This window comes from Phoxinus phoxinus (genome assembly GCF_949152265.1).
Source record: "Phoxinus phoxinus genome assembly, chromosome: 13".
Classification (NCBI taxonomy): Eukaryota; Metazoa; Chordata; class Actinopteri; order Cypriniformes; family Leuciscidae; genus Phoxinus; species Phoxinus phoxinus.
In genome coordinates, this window is record NC_136888.1 from 15,943,920 (window position 1) to 15,964,105 (window position 20,186).

Here is a 20,186-nt window from a genome sequence, read left to right on the forward strand (position 1 = left end):
AGAATGTCGGTAATAAAACAGTTGATGAGCCCCATTGACTTCCATAGTATTTTGTTCCTACTATAGATGTCAATGGGGTCCATCAACTGTCTGGTTACCAACATTCTTCAAAATTACTTATTTTGTGTTAAGCAGAAGATAGAAGTTCATAAAGGTTTGAAACAAACTGAGGGTGAGTAAATAATGACAGAATATACATTTTTGGGTGAACTATACCTTTAATTAACTACATTTACTTATTATACATGTTACGGTTAGGTTTTTTTAGGGTTAGTTACTTGTAATTACCGGTATGCATAACTTACTGTTAATACTATATTAAATACATATAGAAACGTGTAGGCTAACTACGTCACCTTAAAACAAGGTGTTACCCAAGTATCGTTCTGCTTGTGCTGTGTGAGCTGCAGAGTCTTTTAATTGTATAAACATAACTGAACGTCATATACAGTACAAACAGGTCTTTTTCAAATACTCAAAATAACAGACATGAATATATTTTAAATATTTAAATAACATTAAGTTCAAATAAATGTTTAAAATGAAGATATATTAATTTTGTGTAACAACTTGCCTTAAAAACTGAGTAAAATCAAAAAGAAATGTTTTTGATGCAAAAATAATTCAATTAAAAGTTACCTCATGAATCTACCCAAAATGCATTTTTAATGCTAGTTAAAATATAAGGGGGGTTGCAAAACTCTTATGTAAGCCTTGTTCAATATTAAAAAGTCAACTAAAATCAATTCAAAATTAAAATAAAAAAGAAACGGATTAAAAGTTAATGTCTAAATATACCATCATACCATGCATTTAGCATAGTTTTTTACCCCAAAATGCTTAACGACCCGACAGTTGAGAACCACTCGTTTTCAGTGCTGATTCTGACACTTTATCTCTGTGATATTCACGCAATGATTCACATCATCTCCTCAGATTTATCGGTAGGTATTCAGTCAACCACGATAAGACACACAACCTCTCCTCAATGAAGACCCCACACAGGGCAAGATATCATAGAGCAAGACTATTTTCTGAGCAGTGGGTAGAAAAACTGCTATTTTCTGAGCAGTGCCTCTCAGCGCCAGGAAAAACAGATTACATCCGTTTGTGCTCCGATGCCCGCCTGACAGCAGCAGTGCCTGGTACACCTGCCCTCCAACTTTGAGTGCATGCATTATTCAGCATCGCTACAGCTCTGCGTGCCACCGGTGTTGTCGTCTAAAACTGCGGGCGTCCATGCGCCGTAATCAAAGCAGGCCAGTGAGCAGCTTGTCTCGCTGCGATATCCTGCAGTTTCTACATGATAGTTTTGGAGAGACTATGAGGAGGAGGGGGTGGCTCTAGTTTACAGATTCACCTTCATTTTTGTGGTTAAGGTACTATAACTGACACTGGTAGTTGTTTTAAAGTGCAACTTTAATAGTTTAAATATTAATAACAATAAAAAAAACTAAACTTGATAACTTATTTGTATACTTATTTTTTATTTACTAATAGTAATAACCACTGTAAATAATCACTACAAATAATATTAAATGTTACATAATTTAAATACTTAGAAATTAAGAAATCATATACAATGTCTGTTCTGAAATCTAAAAAATTATGAAATAATGCATCCTCTGAGTTCTTGTCAGCATGGAGTTATACATAATACTCACTTATTACATTTATGTCCATCATTAAAAACATTTGTCAACTGAAACAAATGCTATTTTAATTAGTTTTAAATTAGTTTTAATGAACCATTTACAAGTACCCAATCTTTAAATGGTTCCTCTACTTCAAAAAGAAAGGAAAAAGGATCTGCAACTAATTGTGTGTGTGTGTGTGTGTGTGTGTGTGTGTGTGTTATTTGAGGACACAAATTTGAATAATGACATGCGTATTACACTGGTATTAAAACTTATGTGGTTTATGAGGACATTTCATGAGTCCTCGTAATTCAAATAACTTAAAAAACAATGTTTTATTAAAAATGTAAAAATTCTAAATGTTTCCTGTGATGGGTAGGTTTAGGGATGGGGCAGTGTAAGGGGATAGAATATACAGTTTGTACAGTATAAAAACCATTACGCCTATGGAGAGTCCTCAATGTAGTTGGACCAACGTGTGTGTGTGTGTGTGTGTGTGTGTGTGTGTGTGTGTGTGTGTGTGTGTGTGTGTGTGTGTGTGTGTGTGTGTGTGTGTGTCTTGAGTTTGGGTGTCACCAATGTTCTCAGGTGGTCTTTCCAGGGGTAGATAACAGACGTAATCTCTCTCTCATCTGGCTCTCACTGCTGGGCTCTTTTCTTTGGAGCCACACTGACATTGCAGGAAAAAGTGGTTTTCCTTGCTATTCATAGAATACATTATCAGGAGACATCAGCTGTGGGTTAAAAGGGCCAAAAGCATCTATTTAAGAAATACCAAACTGTGGACCCAGTGATTTCTCACTCCCCAGGAATACTTTCTAAGTAGTCCATTTTGCCACCTTTGACTGCAAATTATGTGCCAGCGCAGTGGGAGAAACCGGGGAAAATGCATGCAAATTTGCAATATCCAACAGCAAAGATTATATGACAGAAGCAGAAGAGGATTGTCAGATCTATAGGTTTCAGACTGCATATAAAGCCAAATTGTGTTTCAAGAATTTCAGTTCAAAGATCTACTCTGTTTAATGAGCTACAACATGGAAACAAACTTGATTGAAATGTAACCTTCTCAACCTCTGAGATGACTTTCCTTCTCATTTATTTGATCGAAATACAGTAATATTGTGAAATATAAATTGAAAAGAAACTGTTTTCTATTTTTATATATATATACATATATATATATATATATATATATAATATATATATATATATATATACACAGGTATACAAAAGTTGAATCGTAAGCAGCCATTTATCCCGTCTCCGGTGTCACGTGATCCTTCAGAAATCGTTCTGATTTTGTGCTCAAGAAACATGTATCAAGGTTAAAAAGGTTGTGCTGCTTAAAGGATTAGTTCACTTTTAAAATGAAAATTCTGTCATCATATACTCACCCTTAAGTTGTTTCAAACCTGTATGAATTTCTTACCTCTGCTGAACACAAAGGAAGATATTTAGAAGAATGTCAGTAACTAAACAGTTTTTGGTTCCCATTGACTACCATAGTAGGAAAAAAATATACTATGGTAGTCAATGGGAACCAAAAACTGTTTGGTTACTGACATTCTTCTAAATATCGTCCTTTGTGTTCAGCAGAGGTAAGAAATTCATACAGGTTTGAAACAACTTAAGGGTGAGTATATGATGACAGAATTTTCATTTTAAAAGTGAACTAATCCTTTAATATTTTTGGGAAAACCGTGATTGGGAAAATATTATTTTATTAAAGGGATTGGTCATCCCAAAAATTTAAATTCTGTCATTTCACTCAAAATTTTGACTTCCATAGTATTTTTCATAGTACAAATATTTTACCAACATTCTTCAAAATATATTTTGTGTTCAGCATAAGAAAGAAATTCATACTGGTTTGGAACAACATGTGGGTGAGTAAATGACGGCAGAATTTTAATTTTTGTTTGAACCATCTCTTTAAAAGAAAATTCAAATAAACGTCATTTATTTGAAATAAAAATATTTTGTCACTTCTGATCAATTTAATGTGTCCTTGCTGAATAAAAGTATTAATTTCTTTCCAAATAAAGAAAAAAGTGTTTTGAATGGAAGTCTAGGCCACAATCATGCTGACAAGATTATTATAAAGCACAAAAGGTAAAACTGTCTAGTAATAATCATTACGTCACACAAAAGTGAGTAGTGATTTAATTGCTGAGATGGAAAGCACTTGGTAGGCATAAAGAGCAGGTGGTCTGATCTGCAGAGAGCAGAGGCATGGTTAACTGTGTGGAACGCCCCTCATTACATGAGTCACACGCTGTGGCCATTACAGAGCCGCAACACCTGGGAGCTCCCCCATGATCCCTTGCACTGTTCTCATGGAGCAATGAGACATGCTTGTCCTTCTGCAAATCATCTAGTGAGCGCTCCCCCCAAAAAAACCTTCACAAATTTTAGAGCTGCGGTGATACCAAACTAGGAGCACCTCTCAATCATCTCTTGTTCCCTAGAATTTGAATCATGAAAATGCACTAGCCAGGACCTTGATCGGCTAAACATTGAGACACAGATAATTCAATTACATGCGATATCATTTTGAGGTCATGTATTCAAATGTAGCTAGTATGTACAGTCTGGTGCCATTTGTTTATTGTTCATTTTGTCATATACATTAAAAATAACACTGAAAAAAGGCACAATTTTTTTTTTAATTAATCAATTAATAACTTTTATTCAACAAGGTATGTTATCACAAAAAAAAAAACAGACTCACGGCAGAAGGTATGGACTCTATAGCAGCTTTCATTGGCCAAGGACCGCCCCAGAGATAGGTAAAGTAACCAATCACAGTTTGTTTTGTTCAGCATCATGTTTAGGGGCTTGAAAATGTAAAGTCGTTCTCTACAACAACACACCAGCATGTAAAACTCTTGGATGTTTTTTAAAGAGTCACATATCCAGCATTTAGTTGATCCTGATAAGCGCTCATTGTCACAGTTGTAAACTCAATGGCATTCTTCCATGAGGGTGTTTGGCTTTGCGGCACCTTTGTTTGGCGGACCGTTAAAGAACGTGACACACACGTCTCCTGGAAATACTGCAGAATTCAACCAATCAGATGACGACTTTGAAATACCAGAAGTGTTTCCAATTTTGTCTGCTTTATATACATTACCAACGGTGTGTGGGCATGACATCTGAGGCTAACACTAGTAAATTGCATACTCAAAATTGAAGTATCCAATGGTAAAAATCTAATTTAAAAAAATAAATGACTAGCATATTCCCTTACTATGGCATTTGCATAATACTGCAAAAGATACAATGGCGCATGTCCAACATACTGAGGTATTACTATTGTAAATGTGCAGCACAAAACAGAATAACCATAGTATCATGTCCCAAAAAGCGTGGTACTGTAGTATCACAGAAGACCAAACGCCCACAAACCAATTATTTTTAGCTGTACACTATTTAAAAGACTTTTAAACCTGTTAATTTGTACTGTCCACAATGCAGTAAAACATTAAATGAGAAAAATCTAAGCAAGAATGATCCGAAACAACCTACGACCAGTGAGCAGAATCACCTAGTGAGAGAATAATTAGAAGCCAAATCTCTCCTCTATATTAAATCAGGGGCCTGCATTAATTCTAATCAGCGTGTGTAGCCAGGCTTGACTGCGGGCCCCGAGGGGGAAGGAAAACGGCACCCTATCCACCGTACCCGGGCCTGGCAGAGAGTGCATCTGGCTCGGACCCTGCTCTTCAGGGTTCAGCGCTTCCCTCCAGCGACTGCCATCAGCGCTCAGACTCACACATACACACACACACACAGGTGAGAGACTGCAACCTTTCCCTGCACCAGCTGTTTAACTGTACCTGACGGAGCTGTTCAAATGGCCTTTATACACAGGGGTGGAAATGGCACAAGAATTATTGCCTGGCATTTGCAGCTATGTTCCTACGAACAGCGAGCCAGATTGTTTAGGGTGTTTTTAATTTCAGTGTTTGAAAGTTTGATCAATGCATCAATAATGAGATTGCATGTTTGGTTATTGACTTCAGTGCTGTCATATTGGTTTGAGTAATGTGTTTTTTGGGTGACATTTAATAAAATATGATTGCTCATTATACTACATATAATTTTAGATTACATGAACACAGAAACACGGCATAAAAGAGTAAAAATCGTTGTGTATGTGCAAGGACATCGCTAAAAATCATGGAGCCCGAGACCAAAACAAATTTGTTTCACTATATACCCATTAAAAAACACAGTGGCTCCTGAAACAGTGTACAGTAGGTTATTGTTCAGGCATCTTTGTAGTAATAGTAAATTATGCAGTTCATAGAATTAGCACATATTTAGTGCACTATCAAAGGCAAAAGCACACAATGAGATGCCCATTCATCTCTAGGAAAGTTTATTTACATCAGGACCACATCATTCCTTTCTTAAAATGAGGATATTCAAGAAATATTTCCACGTCAGACCTGGACATACTCAAGGGGACCCAGACTTTCCAGTCTACACTTTCCTATCAAATTAAGCCCAAAAGAAATCAAATAAAATGTCCACACAGCAGATATTCCTGGATATAACCCGTCACCACCAAGACAAAGAGTTTTACCTTTGATTTGACAGCCCAGTACTCCTCTGTCCCATACTGTACATCTCTGAGAGTGGTGAGGTAGTCATAACTGATGACAGCTGTCTGAAAACATTCATTCCAGAGACAAAGATGAAAACTGTGAAGAAAAACTGCACACTAGACAGAACTATTAATTAAACATACACTGTATTTGCACTATTTTTTTTTAGTAATTCAGTTACTGTGACTGAAACGCAAAAAGTAAATGTATTTAGTATAAAATAAATATTTAACATGCAAGTAATATTTAGCCTGTTAACTGTTAGGCCCAGTTTACACCTGGGATTCAGGCCACATTTACACATAGCCGGGTATTTAGAGAAACTAATATTTCCCCCCCTCCGTTTTCAATAATAACATCGTGCACACAACCCGCATAAATACGCCGTCGAGCGCCATCATAACTATGCTGTGTGGGGAGAAGGATAAAGCCATGCAAGCCAATCGGAATCCTCAGAATCGACAAGAGAGAACCTAAAACCCCGTTTCTCCCAGTTGACACGACAACATATAAACGCCGTTGACACGGCGTTTCAGAAATCTCCACTTTGGCCGGAGTTTTTAGAAATAATCGTTTTCTGGGATAAAAACTGCGTTTTCGTGTAAATGACAGGCCAAAACGAAGAGAAATATCTGCGTTTTCCCATCGTGTAAACGGGGCCTAAGAAGCATTTTGGTCTATCAGCAGTTTCACTGTAGCTTGGCATGCTTTTTTATTTGCCTTTTTCTCCATCACATATTTTAGCTAGCACCATAAATTAGGTATCACATTCATCTTCATCAACATTTTGAAATTTAACATTGCGTTATCATGGTAACGGTACTTTAAAACCTATTAACAGGCTAAATTTTTATGACATCAAATTGGAACACAACATGGTTAAACGTATGACTTTGATTGTCAAGAAATTATTTTGTAAAATACTTTTTTGTATACATTTTCTTCTCTTTTGTTCAGAATATTGACAAAATTTGACTTATAGTTAACACACTTTATCCCTTTTTTATACTTTCATTTTTGAAGCGGCTTTAACATTGATGTCTTCTTTGAAAAAAGACAATCCTTAAGTTTGTAGTATTCAGAATTATTAAAAGTTTAATGAATTAAAAGTGTGAAAAATATGCATTCATGTTTACCGTTGCAGCTGCCCTCCCAAATCTGACAATGCTGAGATCATTGAAGTCCACATTTTTGCTGTACAGGTAAAATCCTGATGACGCGATCACTGCAGTGGCAACAGATGATACCTTCAGTAGCCGAACAGCCATGTGAGGAACTGCAAAAACACAGAGAAACATTATCTATCACCATTACGCAGCTGTCCTTGTAGTAAGCCTACTCATAACATTAGCAGATTTAAAAACAAACAGTAAATCCCACACAAATCAGTATTAGATTCTGATTAGAACAACTGATTAACTGACATTTAATTTCTCATACTGTCTCATATGTGACCCTGGATCACAAAACCAGTCACAAATCGCACGGGTATATTTGTGGCAACAGCCAACAATACATTGTATGGGTCAAAATTATCGATTTTTCTTTTATGCCAAAAATCATGAGGATATTAAGTAAAGATCATGTTCCATGAAGATATTTTGTCATTTTCCTACTTTAAATATATAAAACATTTATTTTTGTGAGTGAATGCAGCACAATCGTGAACATAAATGGACAACTTAAAAGGAGATTTTCTCAATGTTTTGATTTTTTTTGCACCCTCAGATTCCAGATTTTCAATAGTTGTATCTCGGCCAAATATTGTTCTATCCTAATAAACCATACATCAATGGAAAGCTTATTTATTCAGCTTTCAGGTTATGTATACATCTTCAAAACATTTACCCATGTGACTGGTTTTGTGATCCAGTGTCACATGTGTATCTTCCCAAAAATAGTTTGTAAATAGCAAACATATCAATAATGAGATACTAATATAATTATAGAAATAATACATACTAATAAACATTGTTTGATTATTTACTTTGATGAAATTTGCTGCAGATAAACTTTGGGGGCGTGGCAGTTAAGTTGTGACGTAATTGGTTTCTTCAAGATCAACTTGGGCTCATCATGATGCTTTTTAGGGAAATGCAGCCCTGGTTTACACAACTGAAACCGAATTGCGTTATTTATCCAATTTATAAATGAGGTAAACGAAACACCACAGCAGCACAGTTTAAGCAAACCATATCGAAGCACAAGTAAACCACTTTCATTCATAATATCAGTCGGTGTATTGAAAGACGAGGTCAGCTGATCACAAATATTGCTTGTTATACAAGCGCTTGCGTAACACATAGAGAGAATATAACTATATAACCGACATCGTTTTATCGCATGGTGTCAGAGTTAATAACTGTGATTATGTATGTTTAGATAATCATAAGACAGCAGATTGATTTACCTTCATTGACTCACGCTGTCATCCACTAGCCGGTGTCGCTCTCTGACCTTTCAACTCTGGCGTCTCTGTTGACGTGCGTGGCGCAAAGCATTATGGTCATTGTAGTCTAGAAATAAGCAGTCATTGGTTAAATTGAAACAAAAAACATAACCATCTTTGAATAAAATAACCCCAATAAAATAACTAAAAATAACCCCATCTTTGCCATTTGCCAATTAAATAAATGAAATTAAATAATGAATATTAAATATGATAAGCTATTGATCCATTGTAATGCATGTCTCAAGAAAATCTGAGAAGCCAAAACAGTTCTGATTTGATTTCTTATACAAATACATTATCATGGATTGACCTTAATTTTAACATTTTCAGATAAGTGTCATAACATTAAACTATAGTTTGTAAGTAGATGCAAGTACAAAATGTAATTACCACAACCCATTTTTTCTATTAAGCGATATGATTGAACAGATGTTCACAGCAATAAAAATAATTCCAACCACATTCTTTTTACAGAGAGAACCTCAGTCAAAAGATATATTTCAAAATGTATTCCATAAACACATTATATACTCTTTTTCTTTGAGGTGAAGAGGACAAGGTAGTGATGGAGCGTGACCAGATTTAACATGACATGAGCTCGGACAGATAATGTGACCGGAACATTGGCAGAGTCATCTTAGATGCAGCCTTGATTAACCTCTAAATAAATTATCCACACTGATGAAATGTTTCATGCATCTGCATTCCTCAAGTTATACATAAAACTCTCAAGTTATTACTCAACTGTTACATGTAAAAGTAATAAGGAATTAAGTCCATTTTGCTCAAGCATCTCTAATTACAATATATTTTTAATTTATATACATTCTAAAATTTAATTTGTGTATACAAATATATATATTAGTGCTGTCAAATCGATTAATCACATCTATTTTCACAATAAAAATTGTATTAATCAATTTGACAGCACTAATATATACATAGGTATATATACACACATAATATATATATATATATTATGTGTGTATATATATATTATGTGTGTATATATACCTATGTATATATTAGTGCTGTCAAATTGATTAATACAATTTTTATTGTGAAAATAGATGTGATTAATCGATTTGACAGCACTAATATATACATAGGTATATATACACACATAATATATATATATATAATACACATAGGCCTACATATATTATATAAACACAAACTTTTATGCAAGATGTGATTAATCAATTTGACAGTACGAATATCAAAAAAAAAAAATAGAATTTGATTTAGATACTTTGGAAAAGGCAAAATGTTCAAATCTATTCAGAATTATAATGGAAACACAAAAATAATACAAAATAGTACACCGACAAAGAAAATTATAATTTGTAGCCAACACAACAAAATAATTCAAAATATCCCAATTTATTTGACTCACATTTCTTTATATTTCATTGGACATTTTATAAGAAAAAACAAGAACACACTAGACAAGCAGTCAATACAGCAACAATCAAAACTCATTAAAGTTTGGCTTCTTGAAAACAAGTATGCCAAGTAAAGAGACACATCCACAATAAATAAGAGTTTTCTGTTACTGAAGACACAACACTTGAGACATGAAATCAGATCTCTTCAGACGTCCTCTGCTTCTTTGTTTGATTTTTTTCCAGAAAATGGCTTTCTGTTTTTTTGCACCTGGAGCTACATTAAAAGAAAATAGAAAATTACATTTTGATTCAGATGTTCTTACTACAACATTTACCAGAGACATCTGGGCCGGGTTCATCCAGTTCCCAACTACATGCTCACCTTTGCTCCTTCGATGAAATGGGGATCCTTTTGTAAAGCATTCTCCAGTCCTTCCTCTGAAGCGAATGCTACCCAGCAAAACCCCCGATGAAAACCTGTCCCCTTATCCTGCAAAACAAGACAAAACTCATCTCAGTATGACGGTGATATTAACAAAAATTTAAAACACTACATATGTGTATTCTTACAAATGGCAAGAGACACTTCTTCACTTGGCCAAACTGCGCAAAGTATTCTCTAATCTCCTCTGAAACAGAACACAGAACAATAACATACATTAGACAATGATCTGCTTGATACACATATAAAGCAGCACTGTATAGCCTAACGTTACTATTAGAGACACTTATGATGCGTTACGGATAATGATGACTGGCTCATAAAATGCATTTATACGAGTATTATTTACCTATTTGATGTAAATCATTGATCAAATGGTATCCTTTACTCACTCGTTGCGATGGTCCATGGCACTTTTGACACAAATGCTTCAAACACCTTCTTCCCAGTTGCTGTCGCTGCCATGTTTCGTCCTTGTCGAATGGAGCTTACGGTGACACTGACCACGTGACCAGAAGAAAAAATATTTATTACCTTAAAACTATACAACTTTGAAACGTGAAATATCGATTTGCGATACCTTTTATGTTATTGATTGTCATTTTATTTGCATTGAGTAATAAAAAAAATCAAATCAAATCGAAGCGTTGTACCGTTGCCGTAAGAAATAGAAAGGTCACATGATGACGACAAAGATGGCAGCCTCCATACTGGAGCATGGAGAAGATGCTTTTAAAAAACTGTTCAAGTTTTACAAGAGGAGAAATCCTCCTCCAGACTTCAATGAGGTCATTAATTTCTCCAGACCTTGTAATGAGAAGGTGAGCCATTCAGACTTGATAAATATTGCGTGTTCTGTTCATTAACATTATGACGCTATAGGTCTTTCCTAAACAGTTTATTATTAATATTATTATTATTATAAATCAGTTATTAGAATATGTATGTTCTATATTTATCAACTAATCTTACTATTAAAAATTGCTTATTAAACCGAACCTTGTAATGACAATGACCCCACATTTATGTTTATGATTATAAATCTTTCTTAAACCGTGCATAATATTAGTAGTATTACCATTAACCCGTTAAAATAACATTTTTATGATTTATGGTTTATTAAAAAAAATAACTTGGCTATGAACTATGTTTATTAAACTACAACTACTATTAAGTATAATACTACATGCTTTCAGAACATGTAGCCTACAACTTTTTGGTCATAGTAATTTGCTATGCCTTTGTATGTTATTCAGTTTTGTGCTTCTAGTAATAAAACTGGTCTCATTGTCTAGATTTTTACCTGTGAACTTAACTCCACTCCTATAACCGAGGAAGAGGTTTCTAAAGCTGGTCTTCGGCCGGTAACTGACTGGAAAGCTTTTGGTTTGCATGGATATCCAGGTATGGTTTTGATAGGCTGGTGGCGATTCTAAATAGCCTAACTGCCATACTGTATGTTCTCCAGAATCTAAAGGATTTTATGGGTTTGATATACCGGTAGTGACAGAAGCCTATCATTAATTCATTTTATGTAAGACACAAATGTCAAAATCTCCTGCATTGCATAATCCCAATTTTAATTTATTATTATCACCACTTTGACGCCATATATTCAAATAGGCCACTTTGAATATATGGTAGCCTATTAATAACTAAAGACAGTCTCAAAAACACGGTTTGAAATCGCTGGTGTGTCTGACATCACAAACTACCTTGTAACCAATCACGTCAACCTATGATTGCCAACGAGTGGATCTCTGAGCTGGTGGGAGTGAGTGGAGGCGGGGAATATTTGCATATTCATAGATCCGCGTATACTAAATGAGGCAAGGGTGTAGAGTTACATTAAAGCTATTTTAAAGCTTGAAGACTTTTTTTTCATGGAAAAAAAACGTTTAAATATGTAATTTTGGTGATCAAAGATCGCAATTTATGGGATACAATTATTGACTAGAGGGTGACTTTAAATCTTGCTCTTTAGCATGCTGTTATGGAAAACTTCCATGTCTTCTTGTTTATTTTTAATGAGATTAAATTAACTATATTGTCACTGTTGGAACGTAGGGTTTATCTTTATATCCAACCCATTCCTGCCGGGTTCTCAGCAGTACTGGGTAAAGCAGTGTCTGAAGATCTATCCACAGAAGCCCAACGTGTGTAACCTGGATATGCATATGTCATCTGTGGAGACTGAAAACATCTGGGAAAGAAGCATAGATGGTATTCGGTAAGTCAAAAGATCCTGACATGCATTGGCAGCTTAGTAGAATCTTATTTTATAGTATATTATTTTAGTGCATTTTAGATTTTTTTTTAAATAAAACAAATGCTATATTTGTATATTTTGAAGGATCTGTGGCAATTATTTGAGTATAGATACAATATAGGTGTGCTGGCTAACTCCACCTTTTGATACTGAGTATATAGCATCCTCATAGATGCTTTCCTTGTGGCTAGGTCTGTTCTGGTAATTTTACTGTGACCTAGATGGTAGATTTGAGGTATTGCAGTTTGTTAGGCCCCCTTTATCACACAACATTTGTGTGAATGGTTTGTGCTACTGCTCCACACCTAATCTATCTCACGCTCTTCCTTATCTAAACGGGTCTGTGTATTATTGCAGGAGGAAAGGCTGTGGGAAAAGAGAGCCCAAAACTCTCCTAGAAAAACTGCGCTGGGTGACTCTTGGTTACCACTATGATTGGAACTCCAAGGTACTACGGCCACTCTCTAATGTACTTTATGTGTGCTTTAGCAGTGTGTCTAACACAAAATGTAATTATAATGCTGGAACCGATACCCTCGTGGGCACTGCTCCAACATTTAGTGCAGTCGCGCTTCAGGTGACCCAAGTTTGAGTCCCGAATTGTTGTCCCGTCCCGCCCCACTCTCTTCCACTTTGCTTCCTGTCTACTCTATACCAGTGTTATTCAAATGGCAGACTGCGGGACATAATTGCGCCATTTTACCGTTTCTACAGATTAAAGTGAGCAACGCGTCAAAAGAACGGAGCAGTTCACACCACAAGCACTCATTGTTGTTTATGGTAATGATCTTTCGGAGCTATATCGATAATATTTTAATCTAGAGCCAAAAGTGCTTCATTCAAGCCCTTTCCGCTCCCTGAGCAATGCTTCTCTCTCTCCCTCGCTAAAGACGTAAAAGGCAACATTAAAGGGATAGTTCACCCAAAAATTTAAATTAGCCCATCATTTACTCACCCTTAAGTCATCCTAGGTGTATACGACATTCTTCTTTCAGACGAATACAATCGGAGTTATATAAAAAAAAAAATGTCCTGGCTCTTCCAAGCTTTATAATGGCAGTGAATGGCCGTTTCTGTTTCGAAGTCCATAAAAATGTATCTATCCATCATAAAAGTGCTCCATGCGTCTCCAGGGGTTAATAAAGGCCTTCTGAAGCGAAGCGATGCGTTCGTGTAAGAAAATATCCATATTTAAAACTTTATAAAGCAAATATAAATATGGATATTTTTCTTACACGAACGCTTCGCTTCAGAAGTCCTTCAGAAGCGCCCCCAAACAGTAAAATAGATACTGTCGCTAAAACACTGCAGAAAACAAGAATGCAGCTAATACAATTGTTTTGATCTGTCATACAGATGACTCTGACCGTTTAACTAAACCAGGTTTGAGTTAATGTGTAGCGTCTTTTTTCAGACATTTAGCATTATTAATCAGCATATGAAGAGCATTTCATAATAAACAATGTTAGAATTTGGAAAATTATTTTGAGATGGCAAGGAAAGAAAGAAATATTTTTAAATTACTATTTAACTTTGTTTTGTCCTCATGATGAGAGTTTTGATTATTAGATTATGTGCATTTTGTTTTTAGTAGTTTATTGCTTTGAGCAAAATATATAAATTGCCCATACTTTTCTTAAGAGGTAAACCTGCACCCTCAGTATGTTTTCTTCAAAAATAGCCTGTTAAAACATCTGATCTAACCTTTTTATATTCATATCCAGTTGGGGAAAATATTTCCTTTGCAGCACAACTGTTTTCAATATAGATAAATAAATAAAAATGTTTATTGGGCAGCAAATCAGCATATTAGAATGATTTATGAAGGATCATGTGACACTGAAGACTGGAGACATTATGCTAAAAATGTAGCTTTGTGGCATTGTTTTTCCTGGAGGGAGAGGAAGGTAGAAAACATCGCCGAAGATCTTATTAGCATTATTTGCTCCTTTCAGGACATTTCATCTCTAATTGTACAGGCCTGATGTCTGCCTGTCTCGTTTATATGCTAATTACATAAAAGTGTTTAGTCTTCTGTCCTATTAAATCAGTCAGGAGGTGCACACCGGATTCATTAGCTCTGATGTTAGCTTGACACCGCCAAACGTCTGACGCAATCAGTGAATTTTAAGCAGAGACTCTTTCCACCTCCCTTTAAGTAGAACTGAAGGCTGAGGCATTCACTCCGCTCGGATCAGACGTGTAAGCCGCTAATTCAGCTCTTTGGAGAGGCTGTGCTCATATGATTGTCCATTGATTACACTTTCATGTATAACTGCTGACAATGACCCACTGTGAAAGCCACAGAGCAGAAGGAATGCTGCAAATGCTCTTTTATCAGTTATGTCAATCATTATGTTAAAGTCGGCATGAAACAGAAGTTGCGATAGTCTTTTCTTCCTGTAGTGACGTATACAGTATATGAGTGAAACGGCTATTAGAACAAGACAAAATTTAGGGTGGGACTTGATATTGTCCATCGGAAATTGATTGGTTCGTCTGATAATTGTGGTTTGCTATTGCTGTGATCTCACGTGAGTGACAGGTTACACCAGTGTACATGTCATCAGAGAAGAGAAGAGATATCGCTTTGAATAAAAGCATTTGCTAAATGACTGCCTGATTACCTGAGGCAGTTTTACTCTGTAATAATATGATTAGGGTTGTAAGGTGCCATACTATTCTGATATACTTTTATTCCGCAGACGTACTCCCCAGATCACTACACTCCCTTCCCCAAGGAACTTCACTCACTTTCTAACAGAGTGGCGGCAGCCTGTGGCTTTCCTGGTTTTAATGCAGAGGCGGGCATTCTCAACTACTATCGATCTGATTCGTCGCTTGGAATCCATGTTGACGAATCAGAACTCGATCATACCCGACCTTTGTTGTCTTTCAGGTGAGGATATTTTATTAACTACATATATTGAGTAATGCTGCCCTCAGCATTCCCAGAGAATATGGTCAATATTACATGATGGTGTTGTTCATGTGCGTTCATCTATTAAATACGATACATTCCGATTTTGTTTGGAGATACAGATGTTGTCAGTAGCTATGTTTCCATCCAAAGTTGCAAATATAATACATTATGCGCAAAACTATATAGGAATAGCCTATCCAATCGCATAAAACATTTACGAATAAAGCTCCGTTTTCATCCAGTGAGTCGAAGAGAACAAGAGATTTCAGACGGAAAAGTAAGAGAAGCCACTGACTGTATATAATAATTATTGAATATAATGAATTACTTGCGTCTCAGAGCACGCAGACGAAACATAATAAATAGGTTATCTTGCTTTCGGAGGCAGATGCTGCTGTTTGGGACCGCAGTTATGTAAGTTCTGGGAGGGAACTATACCGAACCACTTTGACGACAGACTTTGCTCAGGAGTTTTAGAATAGAGTGGTGCATGTATGACGTTGCAAATAGCAACTAGATTGCAACTAGTCTACACTAAGTGAAAATAGCATATATTCTATTTACACTAAGTACAAAAATATTTATAGCTGCTGTTTACTCTGTTTAAAAAGCAATAGATTCTATTTACACTAAGTGAAAATAACCGCATCTTCTTAGCGCAAAGTACGCAGCATTAAGAAAAAATAGCGGTAAATTCTATTTACACTTTGTTGCAGTATTTTCTTTGACATAGGTGTAAAAAGTAGTTATGGTATTTATTTATACTTATTTATTTATATTATTTATACCTCAGTGTTGTTGTACATGAAATAGTATGCAATAACATAGTGTAAATTATTATATTTATTAAAATAATTAAATGGATGCTGCCTTATTGGGACAACAAAGCCCTCCCTAACCCTACCCCTAACCCTAACTGATTAACACTTTATTATTAAACACACTTTAGACACTTTATTTCCACTTTTTGAATCTTTTCTTATATCCGGTCTGATATGTGATTGGAAAAGAGAGCCAGTTCGGCAAAAGGCGGATTCGAACTTGGGTTGATTTGCGTCAACTTTCTGCCACGCGCCTTACCCCCTGCACTATTGCTACTGTTGACAATTCAGCATCTTCCTTGTCTGGCCCAATCAGACATCAGTGGGCGGAGTTAGTGTAAAAATAGCTTCTGCCAACAAGGCTAATAATTTGTGCTATGCATTGAAGATAAAAATGTGTGCTGTCATGTGAAGAATGGCGTTAAAAAATAATCACAATTCTTAGCAAATAATCATATTAATGAAAATTGCATGTAAATGGGACTAAAGAGGTTTGCTCATATCATGTAAACATGTTATTGGTGCAAGCATTGTCTGTGTCAAATATTACTTGGGTATTTTAGAAGAAAAAAAATGCATGTAGGATTTTATCCATACAGCATAAGAAATGTAGTCATAAAAACTTTTGTCCTTTGATGTCAGTTTTGGGCAGACTTCCGTTTTCCTGTTGGGCGGGACTAAGAGAGAAGACCGTCCCACAGCCATGTTCATGCACAGCGGAGACATAATGGTGATGTCAGGACCCAGTCGCCTACTCTATCACGCAGTACCCTGCATTGTCTCCGCCCCTGCTGAAAATGTCCTGCCACCCTGCCTGGGCCAGAGACCAGAGGCAGAGGCGCAGGATGATGACATCATCCAAAGCGTGTCAGAGGAGGATTTGGAGGTTTGCTCCTGGTACCTGCAGACGTCTCGGGTAAATGTGACCGTCCGACAAGTACTCGGTTCCGGTCAGGACTTCCCGAGTGCACAGGCGTCACATTTATCGAGCTGTGAGAAATCAGAGGAAGAAACTCAAAAAAATAAGAAGAGGAAAAGCAACTCAGGCTACGAGCGTGACACTTAACGTGTCTGTTTTAGATGGGATCGATGTTTTATTTATTTAAAATGCACCTGCTATTAAAAATTGTACATATGACTGCAAATAAATCCATTATTGTGATATTTTCCCAGATAATGACTTTTCGTTCCAGAGCAGGTGTTGGAAATACGCAACTGCTTATGTGCCACGTCAAGTCAGGCTGGCTTAAAGCATAAACTTAATTTTACCCTGTCATGACCAACTTCACACACAATGCTTCTCAGTCTGTAGAACAGCAGTGACATTCAGTCCAGTCTGTTGTGAGTCGTGACAATTTGCCAGGTCTGTTGATTTAAGGCTGGTTGCCATGTTTGCTCACCCAGGGCTGTAACACTAAACAGACCTGACCTTCAGAGGAAAACCAGGGAGACGGGCGTATAATCTTTTTAATCTGGTCAAGCGGTGTCACGACACGTCAAAGCCAGTGTGAGATTGCCTATGACAAGTTCCCCGAGGGACCCAGGTTGACACTGCCATTGTGACTAAAAACACTGGGGGCCTGCGTTACCATGGCGATAAAACACTTCTGCCTCTAGTGAAACACTATCAAAAGTTCACGTCTGCATGTGAGATTTGTTAGATTAATGTTTCTGGTATTTTACATGCTGTAAAACCATAAATGCTCGGTAGTGTTTATCGGTCTGTCTTTTGTTGTCATTGTAGTTTTAGAGTTGATGTGAGATGTCACCTGGTTTGCCACATCCAGAGGCCACCATGGTATCATCACAGTCCATATCCCCAATCCATGGTCACTTTGTAAGTAAATACACTACAGTTGGTTAAATAATCCCTAAAAGTGCATCAGTGTTTACAATTCCTGCTGTATTTCCCGGCATGTACTTTTTTTGGCTTTGTAAAGTGATAAACGGAATTCCATTATTATTAATCCAGCTGTCCTTCTGAGACGCCAAAGCTGTTTTGCGGGTAGGCTACAATGCTGGATTAATTACCTCTTGTTTTTGCTTATTGTATGACCGTGGGAGGTAACAGAAGGAATACGTAATTGGTTTTCGCAAAAGGCCTTGTCTGCCGGCCCTTTAAGAAAGCCACACAAACACCTCTCCAGTTCCAAAGCAATTGTCACTTACGCAAAGACATTCCGCTGAGACGGTTCCACCAATTGCGCGATGGTGATTATCCTATTTTTGGGTTCACGCGAGTTCCTGTATAATCACATCAAATGAGAATGTATTTCAATTCAATTGTCTGAAACCGAATGATTCCCTTGCTCCCTAAAGAATTATAGCTGCCTGTTCTATAAGTGCCCAAAAAGTGAAATTTTCAAGTTTCCTACTAAAGTCAAAAGGTCATTGAACATAGCATTATGTAAAATGCTATTAAACACCCACAGCCCCCGGAGAAGCATCAAGTATGTATAAGAGCTATCGTCGAGTGAAGATGAGGAGGCTTTCCTCTTCTAGCACCTCCACGCACGCGAGACCGGTTCTAGGTACCACATCCATTTCAAAGCAAGGAGAAAGGCCCTGCCCTCTCAGATAAAATTATACGCTGACAGGATGATGCATGTAGTCATATAATTTTTATTGCTGCCACTTTATCTGCTCTTCCTGCTGGCACCGTGTTTCTGCCCTGTTGCCCTCCCGTTTTCCCGCGTCCCTCCCATTACTCTGTCATTACCAGTCACTGGCAGGAACCGGCGGCAGGTGCAGGAGCGCGAGACCCGCTCGGCCCTCTACCGCACTGCCTTAAATCAGCAGAAAGAACGATCACGTTGTGCGTTGACTCAACGCAACACAAAATTTACAGCAAAGTCAGTCACACATCCATCACAGAGGAGATGGAGCATTGCATTAGATTGCAATGTTGGCCATTTGCATGAACCCTTTTATCTATCGTGAGGGATTTTCCTTCAGTGTTTTTCTTACAAGGTGAACTATGACAGAAATATGAAGTAAATTCTTGCATTCAGTAGCTATAGTTGTTTGTGGTAGATTTATTTGTAGATATTTGCGCACAGTAAATATAAAACGTTATTTATATATAACTGTTTTAATTGATTTAATATGAAATTAAATATTATTCAATTAAATATTTGTATTAAAATGTTATATAATATTATATATTTACTGCAAAAGACTTGCCTGCAAATTCTTTTTAAACAGTTAGGCCCTCCTACCACACTGAATGTAATAATTCACTTCAAGCTTCATATTCCTATTATATAAAATAATAGTATTTTATATAATATAAAATATTTTTATATAAATATTATAAACATTCAATATCATTTCTGTTTTTATTTTTATATTTAGTTTGAATAACATGTTTTAAATTGTATTACATTTTATATAATATATATATTTATAAATATAATATTGGATTGTTACTGTACACATATACCTGCAAAAATATATATGCAAACAGTTATATACAACCATACTAAATGTAAGAATTCACTTCAAGCTTCATATTCCTATTCCGCACGAAATCCGAGTTCAATAAAGAGTCTTTTAATAAACGATGTGAACGCGTAGGAAAAATCAGAATAGCATCTACACTTAACATAAACAATACCAGATGAATGAAACAGAACAGG

General features: G+C 36.3%; 3 protein-coding genes across 3 annotated transcripts in view; 1 reads left to right on the forward strand and 2 right to left on the reverse strand.

The window, feature by feature from the left end:
* adck1 (aarF domain containing kinase 1) overlaps nt 1-8,322 on the reverse strand; it is a gene marked incomplete at its 3' end in the record, with an annotated part of 104,188 nt that extends 95,866 nt beyond the window's left edge. The window contains exons 1-3 of the mRNA XM_079632152.1: nt 8,216-8,322; nt 7,390-7,529; nt 6,232-6,315 (exon numbers count right to left, since the gene is read on the reverse strand). Of these exons, the coding sequence (XP_079488278.1) occupies nt 6,232-6,315; nt 7,390-7,529; nt 8,216-8,225 (234 nt within the window). The 5' untranslated portion in view covers nt 8,226-8,322. The remainder of the gene's footprint in view (nt 1-6,231; nt 6,316-7,389; nt 7,530-8,215) is intronic.
* A 1,747-nt stretch (nt 8,323-10,069) lies between these two features.
* On the reverse strand, nt 10,070-11,012 carry slirp (SRA stem-loop interacting RNA binding protein). The gene is made up of 4 exons (XM_079632920.1): nt 10,928-11,012; nt 10,664-10,722; nt 10,476-10,583; nt 10,070-10,367 (listed from the first exon to the last, which is right to left on the reverse strand). The coding sequence occupies exons 1-4, from the start codon at nt 10,998-11,000 to the stop codon at nt 10,299-10,301; spliced, it is 309 nt and encodes a 102-aa protein (XP_079489046.1). The 5' UTR covers nt 11,001-11,012; the 3' UTR covers nt 10,070-10,298.
* alkbh1 (alkB homolog 1, histone H2A dioxygenase) lies at nt 11,006-18,264 on the forward strand. Its single transcript, XM_079632919.1, has 6 exons — nt 11,006-11,356; nt 11,831-11,939; nt 12,603-12,765; nt 13,162-13,252; nt 15,510-15,703; nt 17,191-18,264. Exons 1-6 carry the CDS (start codon nt 11,216-11,218, stop codon nt 17,612-17,614), a joined length of 1,122 nt encoding a protein of 373 aa, XP_079489045.1. The 5' UTR covers nt 11,006-11,215; the 3' UTR covers nt 17,615-18,264.
* The last annotated feature ends 1,922 nt before the right edge of the window (nt 18,265-20,186 follow it).

Excerpts from the sequence above, each read along its gene's own strand:
- slirp (XM_079632920.1), bottom strand. The coding sequence starts at position 11,000 with ATGGCAGCGACAGCAACTGGGAAGAAGGTGTTTGAAGCATTTGTGTCA. Across the intron at positions 10,584-10,663 it reads AGAAGTGTCTCTTGCCATTT|GATAAGGGGACAGGTTTTCA; the intron begins GTAAGAATACAC and ends CTTGTTTTGCAG. Across the intron at positions 10,368-10,475 it reads ATTTCATCGAAGGAGCAAAG|CTCCAGGTGCAAAAAAACAG; the intron begins GTGAGCATGTAG and ends CTTTTAATGTAG.
- alkbh1 (XM_079632919.1), top strand. The coding sequence starts at position 11,216 with ATGATGACGACAAAGATGGCAGCCTCCATACTGGAGCATGGAGAAGAT. Across the intron at positions 11,357-11,830 it reads CCAGACCTTGTAATGAGAAG|ATTTTTACCTGTGAACTTAA; the intron begins GTGAGCCATTCA and ends CTCATTGTCTAG. Across the intron at positions 12,766-13,161 it reads AGAAGCATAGATGGTATTCG|GAGGAAAGGCTGTGGGAAAA; the intron begins GTAAGTCAAAAG and ends GTATTATTGCAG.